Genomic DNA, 22,463 nt, shown 5'->3' on the forward strand with positions numbered 1-22,463 from the left:
CTGTAAAGTTTTTAATTTCTCCATCGAATCTTAATGAGATACTTGCTGGGTAGAGTAATCTTGGTTGTAGGTTTTTCCCTTTCATCACTTTAAATATGCCCTGCCACTCCCTTCTGGCTTGCAGAGTTTCTGCTGAAAGATCAGCTGTTAACTTCAGGGGGATTCCCTTGTATGTTATTTGTGGCTTTTCCCTTTTTGCTTTTAATGTTTTTTTCTTTGTATTTAATTTTTGATAGTTAGATTAATATGTGTCTTGGTGTGTTTCTACTTGGATTTATCCTGTATGGGACTCTCTGTGCTTCCTGGACTTGATTGACTGTTTCCTTTCCCATATTAGGGAAGTTTTCAACTCTAATCTCTTCAAATATTTTCTCAGTCCCTTTCTTTTTCTTTTCTTCTCGGACCCCTATAATTCGAATGTTGTTGCATTTAATGTCCCAGATGTCTCTGAGACTGTCCTCAATTCTTTTCACTCTTTTTTCTTTATTCTGCTCTGTGGTAGTTATTTCCACTATTTTTTCTTCCAGGTCACTTATCCGTTCTTCTTCCTCAGTTATTCTGCTATTGACTCCTTCTAGAGAATTTTTAATTTTATTTATTGTGTTGTTCATCATTGCTTTTAGTTCTTCTAGGTGCTTATTAAATGTTTCTTGTATTTTCTCCATTCTATTTCCAAGATTTTGGATCATCTTTACCGTCATTACTCTGAATTCTTTTTCAGGTAGACTGCCTATTTCCTCTTCATTTGTTTGGTCTGGTGGGTTTTTACTTTGCTCCTTCATCTGCTGCATATTTCTCTGTCTTCTCATTTTGCTTAACTTACTGTGTTTGGTGTCTCCTTTTCACAGGCTGCAGATTTGTAGTTCCCGTTGTTTTTGGTGTCTGCCCCTAGTGGGTTATGTTGGTTCAGTGGGTTGTGTAGGCTTCCTGGTGGCAGGGACTGGTGCCTGTGTTCTGGTGGATGAGGCTGGATCTTGTCTTTCTCGTGGGCAGGACTGTGTCCAGTGGTGTGTTTTGGGGTGTCTGTGAACTTATTATGATTTCAGGCAGGCTTTCTGCTAATGGGTGGGGTTGTGTTCTTGTCTTGCTAGTTGTTTGACATGAGGTGTCCAGCACTGGAGCTTGCTGGTTGTTGTGGGCAGCTGGGTCTTAGCTTTGAGATGGAGATCTCTGGGAGAGCACTCGCCAATTGATATTACGTGGGGCCGGGAGGTCTCCTGTGGTCCTGTGTCCTGAACTCGGCTCTCCCACCTCAGAGGCTCAGGCCTGACACCCGGCTGGAGCACCAAGACCCTGTCAGCCACATGGCTCAGAAGAGAAAGGAGAAAAAAAAAAAGGAAGAAAGAAAAATAAATAAATCAAATAAAGTTTTTAAAATAAAAAATAAATAAATTATTATTAAAATAAAAAAATTTAGAAAGTAATAAAAAAACAAGCAGAGCAACCAAACCAATAAACAAATCCACCAAGGATAACAAGCAATAAAAACTATACTAAGGGCTTCCCTGGTGGTGCAGTGGTTGAGGGTCCGCCTGCTGATGCAGAGGACGTGGGTTCGTGCCCCGGTCCGGGAGGATCCCACATGCCGCGGAGCAGCTGGGCCCGTGAGCCATGGCCGCTGAGCCTGCGCGTCCGGAGCCTGTACTCCACAACGGGAGAGGCCACAGCAGTGAGAGGCCCGCTTACCGCAAAAAAAAAAAAAAAAAAACTATACTAAGGTAAACATAAAAATCAGTAACTAGTCTGTCACATACAGCAAACCCCAAGTCTACAGTTGCTCCCAAAGTCCACCTCCTTATTTTTGGGTGATTCATTGTCTATTCAGGTATTCCACAGATGCAGGGTACATCAAGTTGATTGTGGAGATTTAATCTGCTGCTCCTGAGGCTGCAGGGAGAGATTCCCCTTTCTCTTCTTTGTTCACACAGCTCCTGGGGTTCAGCTTTGGATTTGGCCCACCTCTGCATGTAGGTTGCCTGAGGGCGTCTGTTCTTTGCCCAGACAGGAGGAGGTTAAAGGAGTGGCTGATTAGTGGGCTCCGGCTCACTCAGGCTGGGGGGACAGAGAGGTACGCAATGCGGGGTGAGCCTGCAGCAGCACAGGTCGGAGTGACGTTGCAACAGCCCGAGGCACACTGTGTGTTCTCCTGGGGAAGTTGTCCCTGGATCACGGGACCCCGGCAGTGGCGGGCTGCACAGGCTCCCGGGAGGAGAGGTGTGGAGCGTGACCTGGGCTTGCGCACAGCCTTCTTGGTGGCTGCAGCAGCAGCCTTAGCGTCTCATGCCCGTCTCTGGGGTCCGCGCTGTTAGCCGTGGCTTGCCCTCGTCTCTGGAGCTCGTTTAGGCGGTGCTCTGAATCCCCTCTCCTCACGCACCCCGAAACAATGGTCTCTTGATTCTTAGGCAGTTCCAGACTTTTTCCCAGACTCCCTCCCGGCTAGCTGTGGCACACTAGCCCCCTTCAGGGGGGACTGGCCAACCCCAGTCCTCTCCCTGGGATCCGACCTCCGAAGCCGAAGCCTCAGCTCCCATCTCCCACCCGCCCCAGCAGGTGAGCAGACAAGCTTCTCAGCCTGGTGAGTGCTGGTCAGCACCAATCCTCCATGCGGGAATATCTCTGCTTTGCCTTCTGCACCCCTGTTGCTGCGCTCTCTGTGGCTCCGAAGCTTCCGCCCCACCCACTCCCCGTTTCCACCAGTGAAGGGGCTTCCTAGTGTGTGGAAGCTTTCCCTCCTTCACACCTCCCTCCCAGAGGTGCAGGTCCCTTCCTGCGCCTATTCTTTTGTCTCTGTTTTTTCTTTCTTTCTTTTTTCTTTTGTCCTACCCAGGTACGTGGGGAGTTTCTTGCCTTTTGGGAAGTCTGAGGTCTTCTGCCAGCATTCAGTAGGTGTTCTGTAGGAGTTGTTTCACATATATATGTATTTTTGATGTATTTGTGGCAAGGAAGGTGATCTCCATGTCTTACTCCTCCACCATCTTGGTTCATTCTTTTTTATTGTTCAGTAGTATTTTATTGTGATAATGGATCACTATTTATATATTCATTCTGGGTTGTTTCCATTTGGAAATATTATGAATAAAGCTGCTATATACATATCTTCTGGTGGACATACATATTTCTTTCTGTAGGAAATATACGCAGGGTGAAGCTGTGGATTATAATCTTTACACATGATTTGTTTTAGTAGATATTGCCAAATAGTTCTCCAAAGTGAAGTGCCAATTTACACTCACCAGCTCTTATTCTGGGAAGGTTCTAGTTGCTCCTGGTCCTTGTCAATATTTAACATTGTCGTCTTGTAGATGTTAACCATTCTGCTATGTGCACCTATCCTTGGGAGCAGACAGCATTCTCTCCCTTGTGCAAATATAGACATTGAAGCTGTGGAGGTTAACTCACTCAGGCAGGGTCACAGAACGAGGGCACGGTGGAGGCACGTGTGTCCAGCATTAGCATTTCATTCCAGGGCACTACCTTGCCTAAGGACCTTCAGGGGATGCCTGTTTCTTAGTACATCAAATCCAAATTCTTCCAAAAGTCCAAGTCCTCTATATCTGACCTTATCTCCCAGCTTCCTCTGTATTTACCCTGTGCTAATCACTGTGAAAATAAGCCTGAAGCACTAAAATGTCTCACTTAATCCTCATGACAGTCTTATGAAATAGGTCATATTATGATCCTTGTTTTGCAGAGTTGGGACTGGAGGTGTAGGGGGATTAAGAAAGTGGTGCAAAACCACACTGTTAGTAAGCAGCAGAGGCAGCATTCAAACCAGGCCAACTAGCTCCAGAAAAAGCTCTCTGAACTCTGACTTCCGGTGCTTCCTCTAAATCTAATATCGTGCCGTATGAACCTGGTGGAGGAGCCAGGTGCAGGTGACTTCAGAAGCAGGTTTCCTCTGCCTGCCTGCCTGCTCAGCTCATACCAAACCCTCACAGGATCTCGGGAATGAGATTTTACACCTCTCTCTAGTTGTCCCATACATATTGCCTTTCTTTCTTCAATTAGGTTTGAGTTTTCTAGAATGAGGCTTAGTTCCAGACATTTGGTAAACAGGACATGCGAACTCATGCACACAGGGCCAGGACTCGAGGCAGGCTGGTTGGGAAGTGAGGAAGCCGCGGTGGGAGGGGCTGGGGGTGAGGAACTGGCAAGAGGAAGACCCGACGTCCACCTATAACATCCACAGGAGTAGGCTGAGGGTCATTCAGTCTAGTTGTTAGCGTGGCTATGTAGGGAATGACCCTGATATTAAGGTTGCTCAATTTTCAAGTTCCAGGCTGTCCATCCAGGACAGAGAAGGACCTCAGGCAGCAGCTGGACACACTGAGGCTAGAGTTAGTGTCCAGAAAGAGTGACTGGGCACAGCTGGTTAAGGGAGCTGGGCTCCAGCAAGGCGCTAGTGTGCAGCCACGATGGAGGCTCAGCCATGTGGCCAACACCAGGTTATGGTTTGAGGCAAACAGGTGCCTGGGTCCCCTCAGGGTACTGGGTATCACTTCAGTGCAACGTGATCTATTCCAGAGCCCTGGCTGGTGGGGAAGGGGCTCCTCAAGCCCTGGCAGCCTTGGACAGGGTTTGTCCAGGGTCTGTAACTGGGAGCATTAGCATTGAGCTGGGGAAGGCTGGCGTCAACCCTAATTGGCAAGTTCCTTGAGCACAGAGGCCATGTCACGCCACATAGAGGCAGTATGGGGAAGGCAGTCAGACGTTATGGCCAGGTTGCCTGGGTTCAACTCCTGGCTCTGCCCCTTATCTGCTGGTTGAACATTAACATACTGCTTAATGTCTCTGTGTCTTTGTCTTCCCATCTGTAAAAGAGGGGTAAATATAAAGCGTGCCTCAGCGGGTTGTTGTGAGGTGAGAAGAGGGATTCGTGTGAAGCCCTTAGAGCAGGCCTGCGCGTATTAAACCCTTCCTCAATTGGTGCCCAGTATCCTGTTCTAATCCACAGTTTTAGGTGTCTTGCAGTACGGTGTCTTGTTGAGAGTCTCAGAAAGGAGGTCATCTCCCTAGATTTCAAATCTTCTGGTTCCTATGCAGCCCCAAGTCATGCTCCCACGCACCGCGTCTCATGAAGTGTGTCCCCGATCAGCCCTCGACAGGTTCCGGAGACAGCGCCTGGGAACAGACATTCCCAGCCAGTGTGCTGCAGTTCCTTGGCCTCGTGCACAGCACCTACCCCCAGGATCCGGCCTGGCGGGCCCCAGAGTTCCTCCAGACCTTGGCTGCAGTCACCTTCCCCCTGGGAACCCATCAGGTAGGACATGCCTCTGCCCTACCCCGGTGAGAGCAGGGGTGAGCGTCATCACCCTTCAAGGGCAAAGGACAAAATTCCTCCCCACCCCTCCCCAAATTAAAATACATTTAAGGCAACTTAGCTGAAACCTTAAGTAAACAGCTCGGGTAATTTTCCTTCTCTTTATGAGATGATGCTTCAGGTCATTTTTGGCTCTGAGAGTCAATAAGTTTTTGAGTCGTCAGGAATCTCAGTAATGAGAAATTTGATGGTAGATCAAGTCCAGTTTTATATGGAATACCCACACATTGATCATATGAAACAACACATTCCACCCCAGGAAACCTGTGGCCAGTGCCCCAGCCAGGGGAGGGGTGGAACTGTCACAGTGTCCCATCTTCTTTGCAGCACATTTGTCCTGTTTGCAGGCCACGGCATCTTTCAATCAGAGGGTTTGCCAAGGCCCAGCTGGGAGCGCAGAGGGACCAACTGGGTCTTGAGGCCGAAGTGTGAGTGTGGGGGTAGAGAGGGCGCTACAGGAAGAGATGTGAGTGAGTTTGAGAGCAAGAGCCCAGTCCCAGCTGATCAGGGGACTCAGTGGGCTAAGAGCATCTGGGACCTGAGAGGAGCAGGCGAGGCCAGGTGTGAAGGCAGGTGCAGGAGGAGGAAGAGCAGAAATCTGCTCATCACCCGCCTTGATAGAATAGGAGGTGAGACCCAGCCAGGGAGAGTGAATTAGCGACGCCTATCTACAAATCAATAACTGTAGCCAAAGGAACACGCTAGGCATGTTGGTAAGTAGAGGGTCTGGAAGCCATGCCAGGCACAGTGAGGTCAGGTAAAATTTGCTCTGTAATTATTTGCTAAATGACCAAGTGAATGAACCTGCTCTTTTAGCTATTCTTTTCTAGAAGTGTATTCATGGTGCCAGCCTCCATCTCCTGAGCACCTACAACAGTCCTGAGCCTGGTGCTTCACATCCCCTAACATGCCCTGACGCAGGAGGTGTTACAGGGGCAGGGGAGATTCAGGGAGGTGAAGCGGCATAGACTGGTTTCCTCCCAGTTTAGTGGGACGATGAGACCCATCTCACAAAAGGGTTGAGGAGATGAAACATGCCACAGCTTATGTGATTATTAAGTGACAGAACCAAGATTTACACCTCAGTCTCTCACCCCAAAGCCCATGTCCTTTCCATCGGTCAGTTTAAAATAACATTAAATGACCTAATAAAATTTGAGTATTTACTTTTAATAAAAAGACAAAATGTAAAGACTAGAAGATTTGCAAAAAGATAAAATAGTTTGATGGGTTAATATCAACTAAAGCAACCTACTAGAAAAGTAAGTAAAAAAAGATGCAATAAAGAGCAAAGGAAGGCACTGTGAGCAGCACTGAAGGGGGTGGGGAATGGGACCCCCACCCAGAAGCCAGGCAGGCAACCCTACAGACTGCCCCTCACCATTTCCCCCACCTGGAGCGGGCTGGGCCCTGAAGTCAACGGCCTGACCTTCTCAGCCCAGATCCCCACCTCAGCCCCTTGCCCACAGGCCAGGCTCGCCATCTGCTGAGTCAGGGTTCCAGCTGGCTGCCCACCAGCAGCCACAGAGCACACTCTGACCCAGGGCTCTGCCTCCCCACACTCAGCAGTTCCTGCCTGAGGGAGGGCCTGGCCCAAAGTCACCTCCCAGCCTACTGTGGATGAGACAGGCCCCAGTTCCAGAGCTCTTATCCCCATAGCTCCTTGCCTTGTTTCAGCTCCAAGTCAGCTCCAAAAGGCCTTTGTTGCACAGAACATATGACAGACTTTCTGCATGCAGAAGGCTGGTGGCCAAAAGGTTTTCGATTTGCTATGATTTTATATGGCATCTTTCCAGTCAAGGCCACATGGCACTAATTAATGCAGTCATCACCTCCCTAGGTGCTGTTAAATTCATTTTATGGCTTAATTAAGAATTGCTGCATTAATTTTATGAATGAGCCAAGGGAGAAACCAACAGATAAACTTGCATGAAAAGTTCATGGGCCGGGAGTCAGGCATCCCTGGCCGCGTGTCCTTGGGCATGTCATTTGGCCTCCCAGCATCTCCATGTCTTCCAAGATGTATCTGGGCTAATGACCCCCATCTCATTTATCTCCCAATATTTTTACAAATGTAAAACTGAGAAAGTGAAGGCCAAGACACTTCAGGGACTTGGACGCCAGGACTGGCTGAAGTCCTACTTCTCTTTCCACCTGAGGGTCCTATCTGTCAACATCAGCAGAGCCTGGCAGGCAGTAAAGTGAGGGCCCCACAGGAAGGTGGGAACCAGCTATCTTGACCATATACCGGGGCCAGTCATTGCTACGTGCACTGTTTCTCACTGCATCCTCACACATCTTTGTGTGTTCCTTTCCATCATTACTATTTGACTGATGGGGAGCTGTGGCACCGAGGAGGGAAGTGCCTTGCATGGGATACATCTTGGGCTTCCTCGCTGAGCACTGCAGGTCTCTCTTGCTCTGTGCCCAGCTTCTGTCCACCACTCCCACCCATCTGGAGTTTGTAGACCACAGCAGGCCATCTTTGAGCCCTGGGACTCTGGGCGAGCTGCCTACCTCCTTGGAGCCTCAATTTCCTTACATGTTAATGGGTTTGATGAGAATCCTACCATGCACACCTCAGAGGTGGATGTGAGAGTGCTTTGAGGCAGGGTAGGCCGCTCATGCTGGGGTTCTCTTGTCTTTGAGGGGGCCATGACTGAGTCTACCCAGGACACCAGCAGTCCTGAGGCTGAGCCTGAAGGCAACAGCACCAAGGAGGGTCTGCAGGCTCCTGCTGAGTCACATCCCACCCGGAAGCAGCTGAGGGAATTCATGCAGCTACTCTTGAGGGAGCTCTTGCTTGGGGCTCCCAACCCCAAGCAGTGGCTGCCGCTGGACGTGCTCCTGGAGGTGGGTTGGAAAGGGTGTCATTGGGCTCTGTGCTGTGGGAGGGCATGGGCACCGGGAGGGCATGGGCACCATGAGGGTGGGGTGTGCCCAGGGAGACCTGAGGGCTGATCTCTTGAGAGAGCCCATCCAGGCCTGTCCATGCCAGTCGGCTGGTGGTCAGGAACCTCTCCTGGCACCGCAGTGATTGGTGGGAGGGCGTCCTCTGGAAACCACAGGCCCCGGCAGAGCAGGGAGCTCACCAAGCAGCAAGTGAATAGATGAAGGAGGGCAGGTCTTAGCCAGGTTTCTAGAAGCAGAGCCTGAGACAGGGATTTTGTGGAAGTAATTTTTTGGGGGCGGTGCTCTCAGGAAAGCAGAGAAGGGATGCAGAGGAGAACAGGGGAGAACCTAGCCAGGACATGGTCTCAGCAGTAGCCTGGATCAGAGCAGTAGTATACTGCCTGCATCCCAGAGTTGGCCCCACCTTAAGGCACCTGACAGGTGGTCATTGGCTGTGGGCCCCCCACACCTTGCCTCCTTGCCCAAGGAAGTAGGCATTGCTTCCCGGTTGAGGCAGTTTGGTCAGCAGAGGACAGTGCCCCAGAGAAGGGGCAGTTGTGAGCCGTTGGCAGCCCAAACTCCCAGCAGTGGCAGTATTAGCATATGGGCCAGGCAGAGGGACTTGGTGGGCACTGAGTGGACATCGTGGCCATGTGGCTGCTGTCTTAGTCCAGGGTTTACTTCCAGGCTTCTCCAGACAATGCCACCAGCCAAAAGAAGCGAGACTTTCAATCTGAGGTCTTGCTTTCCACCATGGAAATATTTCACGTGATGAATGGAGGTCAGGCACCAATGCTTAGAGGTGAGTGGGGGTGGATGACTTTCTCCTCCTGTTCATGACACAAAGCTGCTGACAGCTGAGCAGGACAGCCACAATCCTGCCAGCCACTGACCCCAGGACTCTAGAGGAAGTCTAGGCTGCAGGACTGTAGGGTGCTTTAGGAACCACAGGAAGATGCCCTCCACCTGTTCTTGTTGTTCACAACAAGAGCTCAGTGACCTTGCTCGGAGACCCCAGGGATGGCATACTTACTACTTTCCACATCACCCCTGCCATTGTTGGGTCAGTCAGAGATGGAAAGTCCTGTTCTCTGAGCCAAAATCAGTTCACCTCTAGCTTCAGTAGAATTCTCTTCCTCCTATGAGGGGAGTCAAGATGTCAACCTGAATTTAACATTCTTCTGCTCACCTATGCCTGGGCACAGCAGATGTTTCTTAAATGAATGAACCTGGGTGAAGACACTACCATTGCCCCTAAGAAGTTCAAACTGAAACTTCATTCAGAACATTTGGTTCCGAGGCAGCTGTACCTTCCCGACAAGATTAAACAAAAGTTCTTTCTATGGTTCTTGAGTCATGGACTCCTTAGTGATACAGCTCATCTTCTGGACTCCTCTTGCCCCACAATGCAGAAGCCATGACTTTTGGTTTTCTGGGGTATCTGAAGTGTGGTAGGGTAGTGGAGTGATGAAAAGCGTGAGCTTGGTAGCCCAGTTCTGAGCATGGCTCAGTCACTGGATGGTGGTGTTACTCCGGGCAGGTTCCTGACCCTGTGAGTGAGGAGGATAATCGTGGCTAACTTAGAGGGTTGCTTTAAAGATTAACTGAGATCGTTGCATCCATGTCTGAGCACAATGCCTGCTGTGTTGGTGAGCACAGATAGATGACCCGACCTTACAGCTTCATCCTCTGCCCAAATAACAGCAGGGCCTTAGGTCACCATGACAGCCTTCCCATTACCCTATGCCTTAAATTCTCACCCAGTCTTCTTCCAAATGGCCACTGGAAGACATGCTGCTCTGTACTTGCCTCCTCCCCATTTGGTTTATATCACTGATTATTCAAGATTGATTTACTTTGAATAAATGTGTGTTCATTGGGCACCTATTGTATATAAGACCCCATTTTTGGAGCAACAGAGTACACGCAGGGTTACAATGGGCTGTACAGAGGTGAGTAAGATGTGGTTGGTTACCAAGAGGGGCTTGGAGATTGTTGTGGAGAGAAGGCAGTTTGGACCAATGAATTCTCAGCCTTGGTCTGTCACCCTCCCCCAACCCCCAGGCAGCAGAGAGCCTCAGCCAAATGCAGAAGCTGCTGCTGCTCCTTCACTTGCCAGCATCTCCCACTTCATCCAGAAGCTGGTGGAGAAGCTGTACAGTGGAATGTTCACAGCAGACCCCAGGCACATCCTTCTCTTCATCACGGAGCACATAATGTTGGTAAGAACCTCAGGTTGGCCGTGGTGGTAAGGCTTCTGCTGACCCACCAGGTATCTGTATGACACTGCTGACTGCTGTCCACTTGGTTCATATTGACCTGCTGTCCTTCCTGGAAATAGAATCTGAGATGGGTGGGAGGAAGGAGGAGGACTGTTACCACCCAGGTTAATACCTAGTAGATGTTGAGCACCCTGCAGTGTTCTCACCTTGGGCCACCTGAGATCCATCTCGGTGATTAGGGGCCGCAGCCCCCTGCACAGGCACCTCCTAGACTCTGCACACCCGCCTTTGGGTTTTCACTGTGAATGTTGATTTAATCTTAATTATTGTTATTCCTCATCAACAAAGGGCGAAAAAGGTCTTTATCTCCAAAAGTTCTATTTTATTTTCTTCTATAAAATCCACCTCCATTTGTCATATTTGGGCCTTCCTGAATTCGAAGAAAGAGTCTGTTTTTACCTGGTCCTGTTTTTCTTGCATGTGCTTTCCCTCTCTCTCTCTCTCTCTTTCTCCATCTACATACATACCTAGGCATGCCAGTGCATACCTGTAGATACACCTAGATGTAAGTATGTGTGTGCACATGTGTACACATTCTTCATTGTATATGTGTACACACGCATATGCAAAGACTCAAACAATCTCAAAATTCTAGAGTTGAACCCTTTTTTTGGTCCTTGCTTCTCATTTCATTCTGGAAACCTTTCCTGACAAGTGACCATTCACTGTTTCCTTGAACCATCCTTGTGTGAGGAGCACTGTATGGTACAAGGGGGTTCCAGTCAGCAGGACACCTGTGATTGTTGGGAAGCACTTTCTCTTACCAAGCGGAAATCTGCCTCCAGCAGCTCCTGCCTGCAGCTCTCGGTGCATTCTCTGCGGCAGAATCCAGGAGAGCCCCTCTTCTTCTTCTTCATGCCTTGTAGAGACAATGACATCAGTGCCCCCAGCACCCTTCTGTCTGTGGAGTCCCCTACAGACCCCAGGACTGGGCCTTGGCACACTTCCTAGAGTGATAGTCAGTCTGGCTGATGCACAGTTCTAGGCAACCTGAAAAGAATGTATTCAGAGGTTTCTTGAAGAATAACTCCTAGAAGGGAGAAATATCCCTTGTCAGCTCTGAGGGGATTAAAATCAGATTCTTGGGAGGTCGTGTTGAAAATGAGAGTAGCCAGTGAGCTCCTGTCTTAGCGAGTTTGGGCTGCTATTACAGGGTACCATAGACTGGGTAACTTAACAGCAAACATTTACTTCTCGGGGTTCTAGAGGCTAGAAAGTCCAAGATCAAGTTGCCAGCAGATCTGTTGACCGGTGAGGCTCTCTTTCTGGTTTTAGAGAGGGTCATTTTTTCATTGTACCTTCAACATGATGGAGAGAGTGAGGAAGCAAACTCTCACTTATCTCTTCCTATAAGGGCACTAATCCCATCATGAGGGCTCCATCCCCATCACCTAATTACCTCCAAGAGACCCCATCTCCAAATATATCACACTGGGGGACTAGGGTTTCAACATATGAATTTGGGTGTGACACTAACATTCAATCTATAGCAGCTCCCCAATGGTCTAAGCAAATACTCAGAGCTAATATCAAAGAGCTGGTGCCTCCTGGGGCTGATGTGTCTTCAGCAGGGTGCCAGGCCCAGGGACTCTCACTGCCCACATCTACCATTCTTCTCTCCTGCTCGCTGCCTGTGACTCGCACACTTCTTAACCTCAGTTTAAAAGATGTGACCCATCTGTAGAGTAGGAGAGGATGATGATAAAACATGACCCCCAAATTCCAGCAGATTTAAATAAAAATTAGTATAAACACTTGCATTACCTATGAGATTTGAAGAAAGCAATCTGTAACTAACAAATGAACTTTCTGATAGACTGAAACATTTTGCACATAATTTTTGTTCTATGGATTCTTTTCAATGAAGCCAAACAGATGGATGGCTTCAGTGTTAAGGCCACAAATCAGGACCTTCTGCCTTCCCCCTCTAAATCTCTCATGAACTAAAATCCATTGGATGCACATCTCCTTTAGAAGATATAGTGGTTAAGAGCATGGCTCAAGTGTCTGGTGTGGGTTTGACTCTTGCTGACCACCTACCTCTCCTACCTCTCAGACTCTCAGCCTTCTTATCCCTAAGGTGGGATAATCTTAGTGTCTACTTCATGATGTCGTTATGATGTTTAAATGAGGCAGTATATGTAAACATATGCAAACAAATGCAAAAATGCTTAGCATGATAACTGGAATATTGTAACAATCTATAACTGATAACTAGTATTAATAACATTTTTTAAAACTAGACCCTATTAATAGCATGTTCTTATATACTGAATGTCAACCATGTTACCAGTATTTCAGAAATCTCTGGTCCTCATATCTACTTTACATAATATGACTGTGGTAAACTTTTAATTTTTTAACACCAATTTTTGGTAAATTTAAACGTTTGAATTCCCTTTATTCATCATCCACTTAAATAGAAGCTCCAAGGTTGAGGAAGGTAGTCCTTTTTGATTTTAGAAATGTCACTTTTTGAAATACAGAAAAGAATCTGAGATTGTATCATTTTCACATTTAACTGGGTTGGTATCTAAACTTCAAAGTGTTCACAAGTATGTGTCTGTGTGTGTTTATTTTATGACACAGGTCATCGAGAAGGCCTCTTCTCAGAGAGACGCTGTCATCGGTGCTCTATACAGCAGTTTAAATAAAGTCATTCTTTATTGCCTCTCCAAGCCCCAGCAGTCCCTCTCCGAATGCCTCAGCCTTCTCAACATCCTGGGCTTTCTTCAGGAACACTGGGACATTATCTTTGCCACCTATAATTCTAACGCCAGCTTCCTCATGTGTCTCATGCATTGTCTTCTGCTGCTCAGTGCAAGAAGGTTAGAGCTGCCCACTTGTCTCCTTGCTTGCCAGTGGTCAATGCAGGAAAGAAAGCTTTAGAGGACACTTGATTGAAGTCGATCAATTATAGATGATATAATCCTTTTGTTTATCTTGTTGTCCAAATTATGTGCAATATTTGATAATACGGTAAGTAGTCCTCAAACCTGTCCATGTGACTGAGCAGCTAGGAGTATCAAGAAATAATAATTTACCATATTTCCATAATTCTCAGGCCGTAAGGTACTTCATTGATTTAATTTGGGTGGGGAGAGGCAGGCAGAAAACTCCAACATTTAATACATACATTGATTTTATGATGCAGCCAGGTTTCAGAAATATTCACTTTTGATAAATGAAATCTTAGAATGGGAAAATATATAATAAATTAAATCATGCAAGCCAGGAATAATTTTGCTTGCGTGAAAAAAAAAACAAAAACAAAAAACCACACATACACAGACACACACAATTTGTGATTTAAAATGACATCCATAAGCATCCTGTATAAGAAATACTAATACAAATACATTAAATTATTAAATTAAGCTATTTAAATCCCTTTCCTGAAGTTCAAAGTTTGAAAACTTTATAGATTTTTCTGTATATGTGCACTTTCTCTCTCCCTCTGTGTGGTAGTAGGTATATATCATACATCATGTGTGCCTTGGCATTATACTGCCTAACAGTATTATCTCTTATTAATAGAACCATGTTGAGGAAGAGAGGACTCTGAGATATTACACTTTACTCTTGTCCTTTTCTCAATTGTGTTTATCCCAGTACAAATTTGATTACTTGAAAAAAAATCCCCCAAATCCTGTCGAGTTGACTATTGAACGTTACAAACCACGAGTTGACTTGTCTAAAAACACTCTGGGAAGCACTGGAAAACACTCCTCGCCCAGAGGAGGTATTTGCCTTTTTATTTGTTTGAAATAAAATAATCCATTTTCAGTGTATGGATTAAATTGGGGAAGTGCTTTTTTCTTTTCTGTATTTCAAGAATTAGGCCCTCTCCATACTGGAAGCATGGGTTAGAGGAGCAGAATGCCAGCTGATTTTTGTGCTTGAAGTTCTGCCCTCCTCAAATCCCTCTGTATAGCAAAGCGGCCTCCAAAGTCCAAAGGGACTTTATTCTAGAAATTTCAAGAATGGACATCCTTATATGTTGGTTATTTTTTCATTTCCTTGTTTGTCATTTTTGGTTCAATCCACAAACTTGTACTGAGTGTCTGTTCTGCTTGGTTGGGTGAGGGGCCCAGAGAAGAGGGTACTTGGACATGAACACGGCCAGGAGTTCTGGAGCACATGGTCCATGGGGAACCTAATATGTAAACCACTTCGCCCCACTTAGAACCAGCTGTATGATGTGCAGGGTTCCAGCAGAGTATAAATGTGGGGCTCTTACTCAAAAATTACTAAGAATTTCAAGATGGTGACAGCAGAGCCCAAGCATGGGACCCTTCTGAGTTCAGACCGTACACAGCTGCACAGGTCACAGGCCCATGAAGCTGATCCCGGCCCCATTCCGTGAGGGATGAGATTAGTGCCAAGCAAAGGCAGAGTTCAATGCAAAAAGAAATGACCAGTTCTCATGATGGATAAACCAGGAGAGGTTGAGGAGGTCTGTTTGGGAGCATAGATTGGGTTTAATAAGATATGGACAAAGAGAAGGTGTTTTCCTTTTTTTCTAGAATGCTTTTGTATAATACCTGTCATGGAAGTTGTCATAGGTGTTTGCTTTAACTTGTTTAGACAAGTTTTCTTCATATTGATGTGTACTGAGTTTGTAAGATAATTGTTTGTAATAAAGAACAATGGAATGATCCCAAAGAAACTGGAGTTCATAGTGAACAATCTCTTGTCTACTAGTTATCCAGAAGGATTTGGATTGGAACCCAAGCATAGAATGACTCCTTATCATCAAGTCTTTCTTTCTCCAAATGAAGAAGTGAGAGAAAAAAGAGAAGACTTCCCAAGCTTGAGCAGTGGTACATTTTATTTGTTGTTTATTTTGCGGGGAGTAGAAGATAGTGGTAACTGCTAGGGTTGCATTCTTCAGTTTTTTCTTCCTAAGATAAGGAAGCAAATATTACTAAGATTCTTCAAAGACAGAAGACGTCCTAGGAAATTCTAGAACAATGTAGTAATACAGCAAGGTAACCTGATAGAGAATAAAATTGGAATGATCTTTGTATACAAGAAATAGAATGGGTGGGTGTATGGATGGATGGATGGATAGATGAGGAGAAAGCTCTGTGAGACTTGGTGAGACTAAGAACTTGGTGTACTAAAATACCAGAGAACCTCACTATAAGTTGATTTCACTTCTCAGCTGGTCTCTTGACTTTTCCTTTGGACCACTAGGTGTGGAAACTGGTGTGCCATATCACTCAGTTCAAGCCATTACCTATCTATCTCTCAGCTTTCTTCTCTAGAAAATGGGAATGGAGTAAAGAAGCTCATTACTTTATGAGATTTCTGGCTTAATGGAGTTTATTCTTAGATTCGATAATATCAAATCAAGTTAAAAGGATGGCAGTTTGTGGAAAAAAAAAAAGGCAGCCAGATCCATGTGTCTGAGAGATTTCTCCCTCTCGATGCAGGAAGCCTCAGCAGACCTTCTTCCACCACTTTAGTTTGCCAGCTGTGCCACTTATCTTGTGATATCTTGTGACACCAGGTGGTAGGCACAAGGATCCTTGTTTTCTGGTCAGATAGGTGCCCAAAGCCAGTGCTCAAAAATCTTGTGTGTTTAGAGTTTACTGTCTTGCAGTGTTAATTACAACATGAACATTTGCGTTTTGGGATTTAACTAGTAGAGTGGACTGAGCAATGTCCATCCCCCTAGGGTGAGAAAAACAAACTGTAGAGGCTGGTACCAAAGGGCAGACCCAGTGTCCCAAGATCAGAGGGAAGTTAGGCACAGTTCAGGGGATTATGTTTATGGGGTATAGCAGGTAGAACTGGCTTGGTAAATTCGTCTGTCTCTCTGCACATCCAGGGCACTGAGGTGGGTAGGTAGTTGGAAGCATGATTCAGTGCCAGGAGAGAGGACTGGCTTGGTTCCTGGGCCCCTGGGCACAGTCTTGGGTTCAGTGTCTATTCCCCTGAGGGGCCAACATAAAAGTCAAGGTTGGAAGGAGCTGTTTTGGGGGGAACTATTTTGTTACCTAGAGCTTACACAAGGTATCTCTCTGTTTGGTATCTAACAGAATTGGGGGTGGGAGAAAGAGGCTCAGTGAGCCCATCAATCATGTTTCCCAGCTCTGGACATGTGAAACAGGCAGGACTTGGTGGTAGAGGTTGGGGAGAGGCGAGCTCACAAGGATGTTGGTAGCATTGTTATCAGTCCTGCATCTCTACGTACTGACTGCTATCTGGCTGGAGCTTGCAAAGCTGGGGTGACGTTCAAGAATGATGCACATAAAAACAACCATGATATGCCATCTCCTGGCTGTCTCTGGGAGAAGCACTGAGGCTGTCCTGATTGTGTGATGTACTCTCTCCATTAGTCCAGCACAACATCCAAAAGACTGTTCAGACTCTCTGGCAGCAGCTTGTGGCACAGAGACGGCAGGAGCTGGAGGATAACTTCAAGATTGATCTTTCTGTGAAACCTGGAGAGAGTGAAGTGAAGATTGAGGAGGTCACCCCACTCTGGGAAGAGATGATGCTCAAGGCCTGGCAGCATTACCTAGGTCTCTGTCCACTTGGCTTCAGGGAATGGAACTTCTGAGTCTCATAGAACCAGGGGGTTTCACTCAGGGCCCAAAGCCTTTTACACCAGACATTGTGTCTCATCCCTCTGGTGGGTGGGATTTATATCACTGAAGCCTCATGAATCTTTGCTCACAAAGAACGAATGCTGCTTTGCATCTTGGTGAAAGGAAGGCCAGAGGTGCCAACCAAGCAGCAGATTCTAGTAATCTCTCAGAGGGAAGGGCCACCATGTCAGAGCTCTAGCCTGGACTCTGGAACTTAGGGTGCTAGGTCCTGCCCTGATATTCACCTACCAGGTTTGAAACCTTGCGCCAAGTCATGCAGTGACCTGGAGCCTCAGGTTCTTCGTGTTCCAAGTAAAACTCTTCATCCCAAAGATATTAACCTCCCTTGTATTCTACCAATGACTCAACATTTTTACTCTATTAGCCAATGCAGCTGTAGGAATAATGGTTAAGTTTCTTTTTAAAGAGGTCATTACTCTCAAGTTATGGCTCATATATTGTTTTAAGTCTTTCAGCATTATGAAGTTCACAGTAATTCAAACCTGTAGCCTGGGCTGTTTTCCTTACTGGAGGCAGGCACACTGGGCTTGTGCCCCTGGCTTGCCCTTTGAAAGCCAAGCCAGCTGTAGAAATAGTGTGTGTTTGTTTCCCTCTTAACTTCACCTCTGACGGTCTTTGCCTCTCTGTCGCCAGCATCTGAAAAGAAGTCACTGGCCGGTCGCTCAAGTGTCGGACACCACAGCAAAGTCCCTTCGTGGAGTGGAAGCTTGTCCTCAGCCATGAGGCTGATGCCCGGGCGGCAGACCAAGAACCCTGAGTGCAAAGCAGAGGTGAGCCCAGACCCCTTTTCCTTAGAGAACATCAGGCATTCGCTTCAAATCCCCATGTATCATGTCCTCTCTCTCTTTTGTCACTGGATGTGATCTAACTCCATGTTCTTCTGAGCATTTACAGGTAATGCATGTGGCTTTCCAGTTGAGCCTACATCTGTGGGAGTCAGGTCTTAGGTTAGCTTTAACCGGAAGTGAATATGAGCTCCACCTGAGTGCCAAGAGCAGCTGTTCCTTTTGGCATTAAAACCCAAACCAATCCTTGTTCCCATTCTCTTTTTGAGTCAGGTGTACTCAAGAGAGCCCTAACCCACAGCTCAGCAGGAGCTGGGTGTGTGGGCGCAGCAAAGGGGGACAGAAGTGTTGGTGCCATTGTTGGGAGACATGGTGGTGGATCCTCTTGACCATGTGGGGTTGAGCTGCTAGGGTTTTCTTGTCCATGTCTCTAAAGCTGCACATCAAACCATCCTAAAACTCGGTAACACTGACAATGATGTTTTTGTGATTGTGGTTGCCGTGGCGAGGAATCTGGAGCACAGCAGGGGTTGGGGGTGTCTCTGTTCCCTGATGTCTGGGGCCTCGGCTGGGATCATTGGAAAGCTCACTTACTCACACATCTGGGGGTTGCTGCTGGCTATAGTCTGAGTCCTTAGCTGGTGATGTTGGCCAGAACATCTACACATGGGGATGTTGGCTTCTGCATGTGTCTTGAGCTTCCATACAACCTGGTGGCTGGGTTTTAAGGGATACATTTCCATAGGGAGGGAGAAGGAGAAAGAGAAAAATGGAGAGAGAGAGAGAGAGAGAGAGAGAGAGTGAAAGAGAGAGAGGTGGAGGTCACATTGCCTTCCATGACCCAGCTTTGGAAACCATGCAGCATCACCTCCGCTGCAGTCCATTTTGGTCCAGAAAGGCACAGAGTTCTGCCCAGGTTCATGGGGAGGGCAATAGACTCTACATCCTGGTAGGGAAGTGACAAGGTTCTTCAAGAGCCCATAGTACTGGAAATATTGCTGAGGCTCTCCTTGGAAAATACAGTCTGTCATATATTCTAATGATGGGGTCACCGACTTACCTTCAGAGGCAGAAGGTGGTCATTCAATAGGCATGGCCTTAGGCCCAAGAGACCTTGGTTTGTGATTCACTTAACTCCCCTGAGTCTTTATTTCCTGACTTGCACAATGGGACAAATAACTGTGGGAGACTGTGGGAAGGGATTCCCCAGGGAGTGGGGTAGACGGTTGACAGACACATTACACAATTCGAACTCTGCCCATGTAACTTTGGAGATTGAGGTTAACTCCAAATCCCATGTGCTCAGAATCTGGGCCCTGCTGTCACCATAGGTCTGTTGTCCACTGTGGTCAGTGTCTGATGGGGAGAAGAGAGGATACTGGGAGAAGAGAGGAGTGAAGGGCTGCCTGTAAGTGCCCAGACTGCCAGGAGAAGGGGGCTTTCTTCTTTCCAAGGTTCAGGAGCAATAGGCTTCAGGACAAATGGAGAAAGAGCCTGGAGATAGAATGAAAGACAGGAAATGAAATTGACTAGGCTGGCCGGCCCCTGGTGTTCAGAGCTGAGGGCAGGCTGTGTCTTCAGTGCCTTGGCTTGTGGAAGACACTACTCATTAAATTTGTCCACAGACTTACTGTCTGACTGAGTGAATAACTGAGATCTGAGATCTCGTGCCAGCGACATCACACAGCTATTATTAGTCCCATTTTATAGATGTGAAATAGAATCTGAAAGAAAAAGTCAAGGTCTTTGAAGCCAGGAAGTGGCGGAGTGGAGATAGTGGAGATAGGATCTTCATTCATAGTCTCTGCACTTCTGAGCACACCCTTAGGCAACTTCAAAACCTCTCGGAGCCTCAATTCCTGAGTTTACAGCTGGGAATGTACTCTGTTTACACTAGACTATGTGGAAGCACTTGGAAAGTGCAAGTGCTTTACAAAATTCCAATATAGCTCTCTCTGCCAAGGGCAAGACAAGACCATCTCACACTTGGTACAGCTGCACCTAGCACTGGAAGCAGGAGCATCCCCACTTGTGCCCAAGCACTTGCTCCTGACCAATGCCATTTGTGGCAGGAGGGGTCCAGCCCCTCTTCCCTGGGCTTCCCTGGAGCATTTACTCCTTGACCAAGTTAGCATTGTCCCCAGGAGGTCAGGTCAGTCTGGCTGGGCAGCTGTGGAAGGGACAGCTGAGACGCTGGGCACGGACATGCATTTTATGGGAACCCCTGTGGCTATTGATGCTGTGTCTTGCCAGTGGCACCCCCCCACCCCCCGCCAGGTCGCTGTCACTGGCACAGTTCAGTGCCTCTGAGTCCTGGGGAGATTTGTTGAGAAACAGCCCATCTGAAAGAAGCTTGAGTAAACAGCAATGTTTGGGGCCATGTAGGTTTACAAATGGCTTATAGCAGTTTGCTCTTGGCTCATGTTGAGAGATCTGGAAGAAGGAATACTTGAAGTTGTCTGTCTTTGGTGAATGCGAGCTGCTGAAGATGTTGTCTTCTACATCAGTTGAGGTCTCATCCATCCGTCCATTCATTCATTCATTCAACAAATTTTATTAAGTGCTTATTCTGTACCCTGCTGTAAGTACTGAGGTTACAGAAGAGAGGAAAACTGACGTATTTTCTGCTTTCATGGAGACTGCATTCTAGGAGGTGAAGGTAGACAATAAAAAGATAAATACACTTGTAAATGTTGAGGTGCTAATTGCAATAAGGAAAAGTGGAGCAGGGTAAGTGGGAGCGGGTGATGAGAGAGGTTCTGGGCCACTTAGATGGAGGTGGCCAGAAGCCCTCTCTGGCAGGGAGGTGTGAGAGCAGAGAAATAAGGAAGGACAGGAGCCTTGTGACTCTCCAAGAAAGAGTGATCAGGCAGGGAGGACCACCGGGCAAAGGCACAGAGGCAGGAGTGTGCTGGGGGTTATAGGGCAGCAAAGGCCAGTGTGGTTGGACGGCAGTGGGGAGAGGACAACCTTGGGGGACGTCTCCCTCAGCTGTTAACACCAGGAAGGACTGTGCTTTTCCACAGCAACTTAAACAGCAGAACTTCTGACACCATTATCTTCTCCTCTTTCATTTGGGCACTTGGAAGCCAGAGAGATAAGCGTGGCCCAAGTGGTGTAACTGCACATGCCCAGTGGGATAAATTTCTGCAAAACACGTGTACACACCCACACATGTCTCTCCCTGGCCTCTTCCTTCCTCATTGAGCCCCATTTTACCTCCAACCTGATTTATGTATCTTTTCTACAGCTTATACTGTCTTGTGGAATTTTAAAAGACAAATTATTTTTGAAACAAAGTGGACTGTGCTTTAATTAAAAAAAAATTAGCTGCGTCTTTACTGAGCAGCATCTCCTACCAGTAACTCAGTCTGGGCTGGGCACAGTGCCTGGTACATAGAAGGTTCTTAAAGAATGTGCAGGGAGCTGCACGGAGGCCCCCCCACCCCGCTTCTGTGGGATGAAACTTACTAGCCTTCAGAGCCCTCATCCATCACTCATCCACGCGAGATGCCTTTGTTGCTAACAGAAGGCACAACTTCTCAGGTACATATGTACACTGTGATGTCATAGGATAAGAGCATCAACTATTTGCCCTGGGGTCTGTTTAATTATTTTTAAAAATTAATTTTGATTATTACAGCTGATTACACCTCAGTGAGCAATGTAATTGATATTTTCTAATGTATCCCAAGGAACATTTTGTATAACACGCTTTTTGTTGTTGAAGGTTAAAGACTCTGTTATTGGTTTTTCCCTAAATATGCCCACATCATTAGTCCCTCCAGTGAGAAGGTCGCCATCTGGAAAGAGCAGCATGGAGACATTACTCAGGCACAAGTGCATGAAATTGGTGTTTCTGCATCTTCTGTCTCTCTTCTGGAAAGAAGGGGCTTGTAATTAAAGGAGTTGGTTTTGGAGGAAACATTATTCATTTGGTGTTACTCCTTATCATGTCAGTGGCTGACAGCTCTATAGCACTGACAAATTGTTCCTTGGAGTGAGACACACGATGTACAATTCCTCATGTCTTTTACCTATCTTCATTTTCAGTAGAAAATGTTTTCTTCTTGGCAGGTGAGCTGAGCTTTGAGGCAAGGCTGATATATAGATGTTCTTTCTTCCTTTTCTCCCCCTGACTCCCATCACAGTCCCTTCTGGGATCAGAACGTGAAGTCATCGTCTCTACCAGGGTAAAGGCTGTGGGTGTCAGCCTGTGGGACAGAGGTTGGGACCTTGGACTCCCTTGAGGTTACCAGAGGACAACTCAAGGTGTCCAGGAAGCCACTTCATCATGCCCCCCTCAGCTTGGAGGGATCAAGAGCACACACTCTTGCCAGCTATCCCTCTTCACAGCATTAGGAGCAGCTTTGCTCATCTGCTCAGCTTCAAACTTTCTTGTTTAAAAACAAGTTGAAAAAACATCAACAACCAGTGTTTGTTTCCTAGTTTTAGCAGACACACCTTGGCAGTGTATGATGTTAACATTATGGGAAACCAGGTGAGGGGTTGACAGGAGCAGGAGTTCTGTGTACTATCTTTATTATTTTTCTGTGGATCCAAA

The 22,463-nt window shown here is 46.9% G+C and overlaps 1 protein-coding gene across 2 annotated transcripts in view; it reads left to right on the forward strand.

Annotated features, from left to right (window-relative positions):
• The window catches only part of WDFY4 (WDFY family member 4), a 261,838-nt gene that overhangs the window by 107,868 nt on the left and 131,507 nt on the right, over positions 1-22,463 (forward strand). The window contains exons 31-39 of one of the 2 annotated variants that reach the window (XM_024121406.2): positions 5,096-5,260; positions 7,970-8,173; positions 8,900-9,014; positions 9,287-9,293; positions 10,284-10,434; positions 13,084-13,322; positions 15,199-15,317; positions 16,842-17,027; positions 17,748-17,884. In XM_024121406.2, the coding sequence (XP_023977174.1) occupies positions 5,096-5,260; positions 7,970-8,173; positions 8,900-9,014; positions 9,287-9,293; positions 10,284-10,434; positions 13,084-13,322; positions 15,199-15,317; positions 16,842-17,027; positions 17,748-17,884 (1,323 nt within the window). Of the gene's footprint in view, positions 1-5,095; positions 5,261-7,969; positions 8,174-8,899; positions 9,015-9,286; positions 9,294-10,276; positions 10,435-13,083; positions 13,323-15,198; positions 15,318-16,841; positions 17,028-17,747; positions 17,885-22,463 lie in introns of both variants that reach the window. The other variant, XM_024121405.1, reaches the window with a different exon arrangement.

This window comes from Physeter macrocephalus, chromosome 20, assembly GCF_002837175.3.
Source record: "Physeter macrocephalus isolate SW-GA chromosome 20, ASM283717v5, whole genome shotgun sequence".
NCBI lineage: Eukaryota > Metazoa > Chordata > Mammalia > Artiodactyla > Physeteridae > Physeter > Physeter macrocephalus.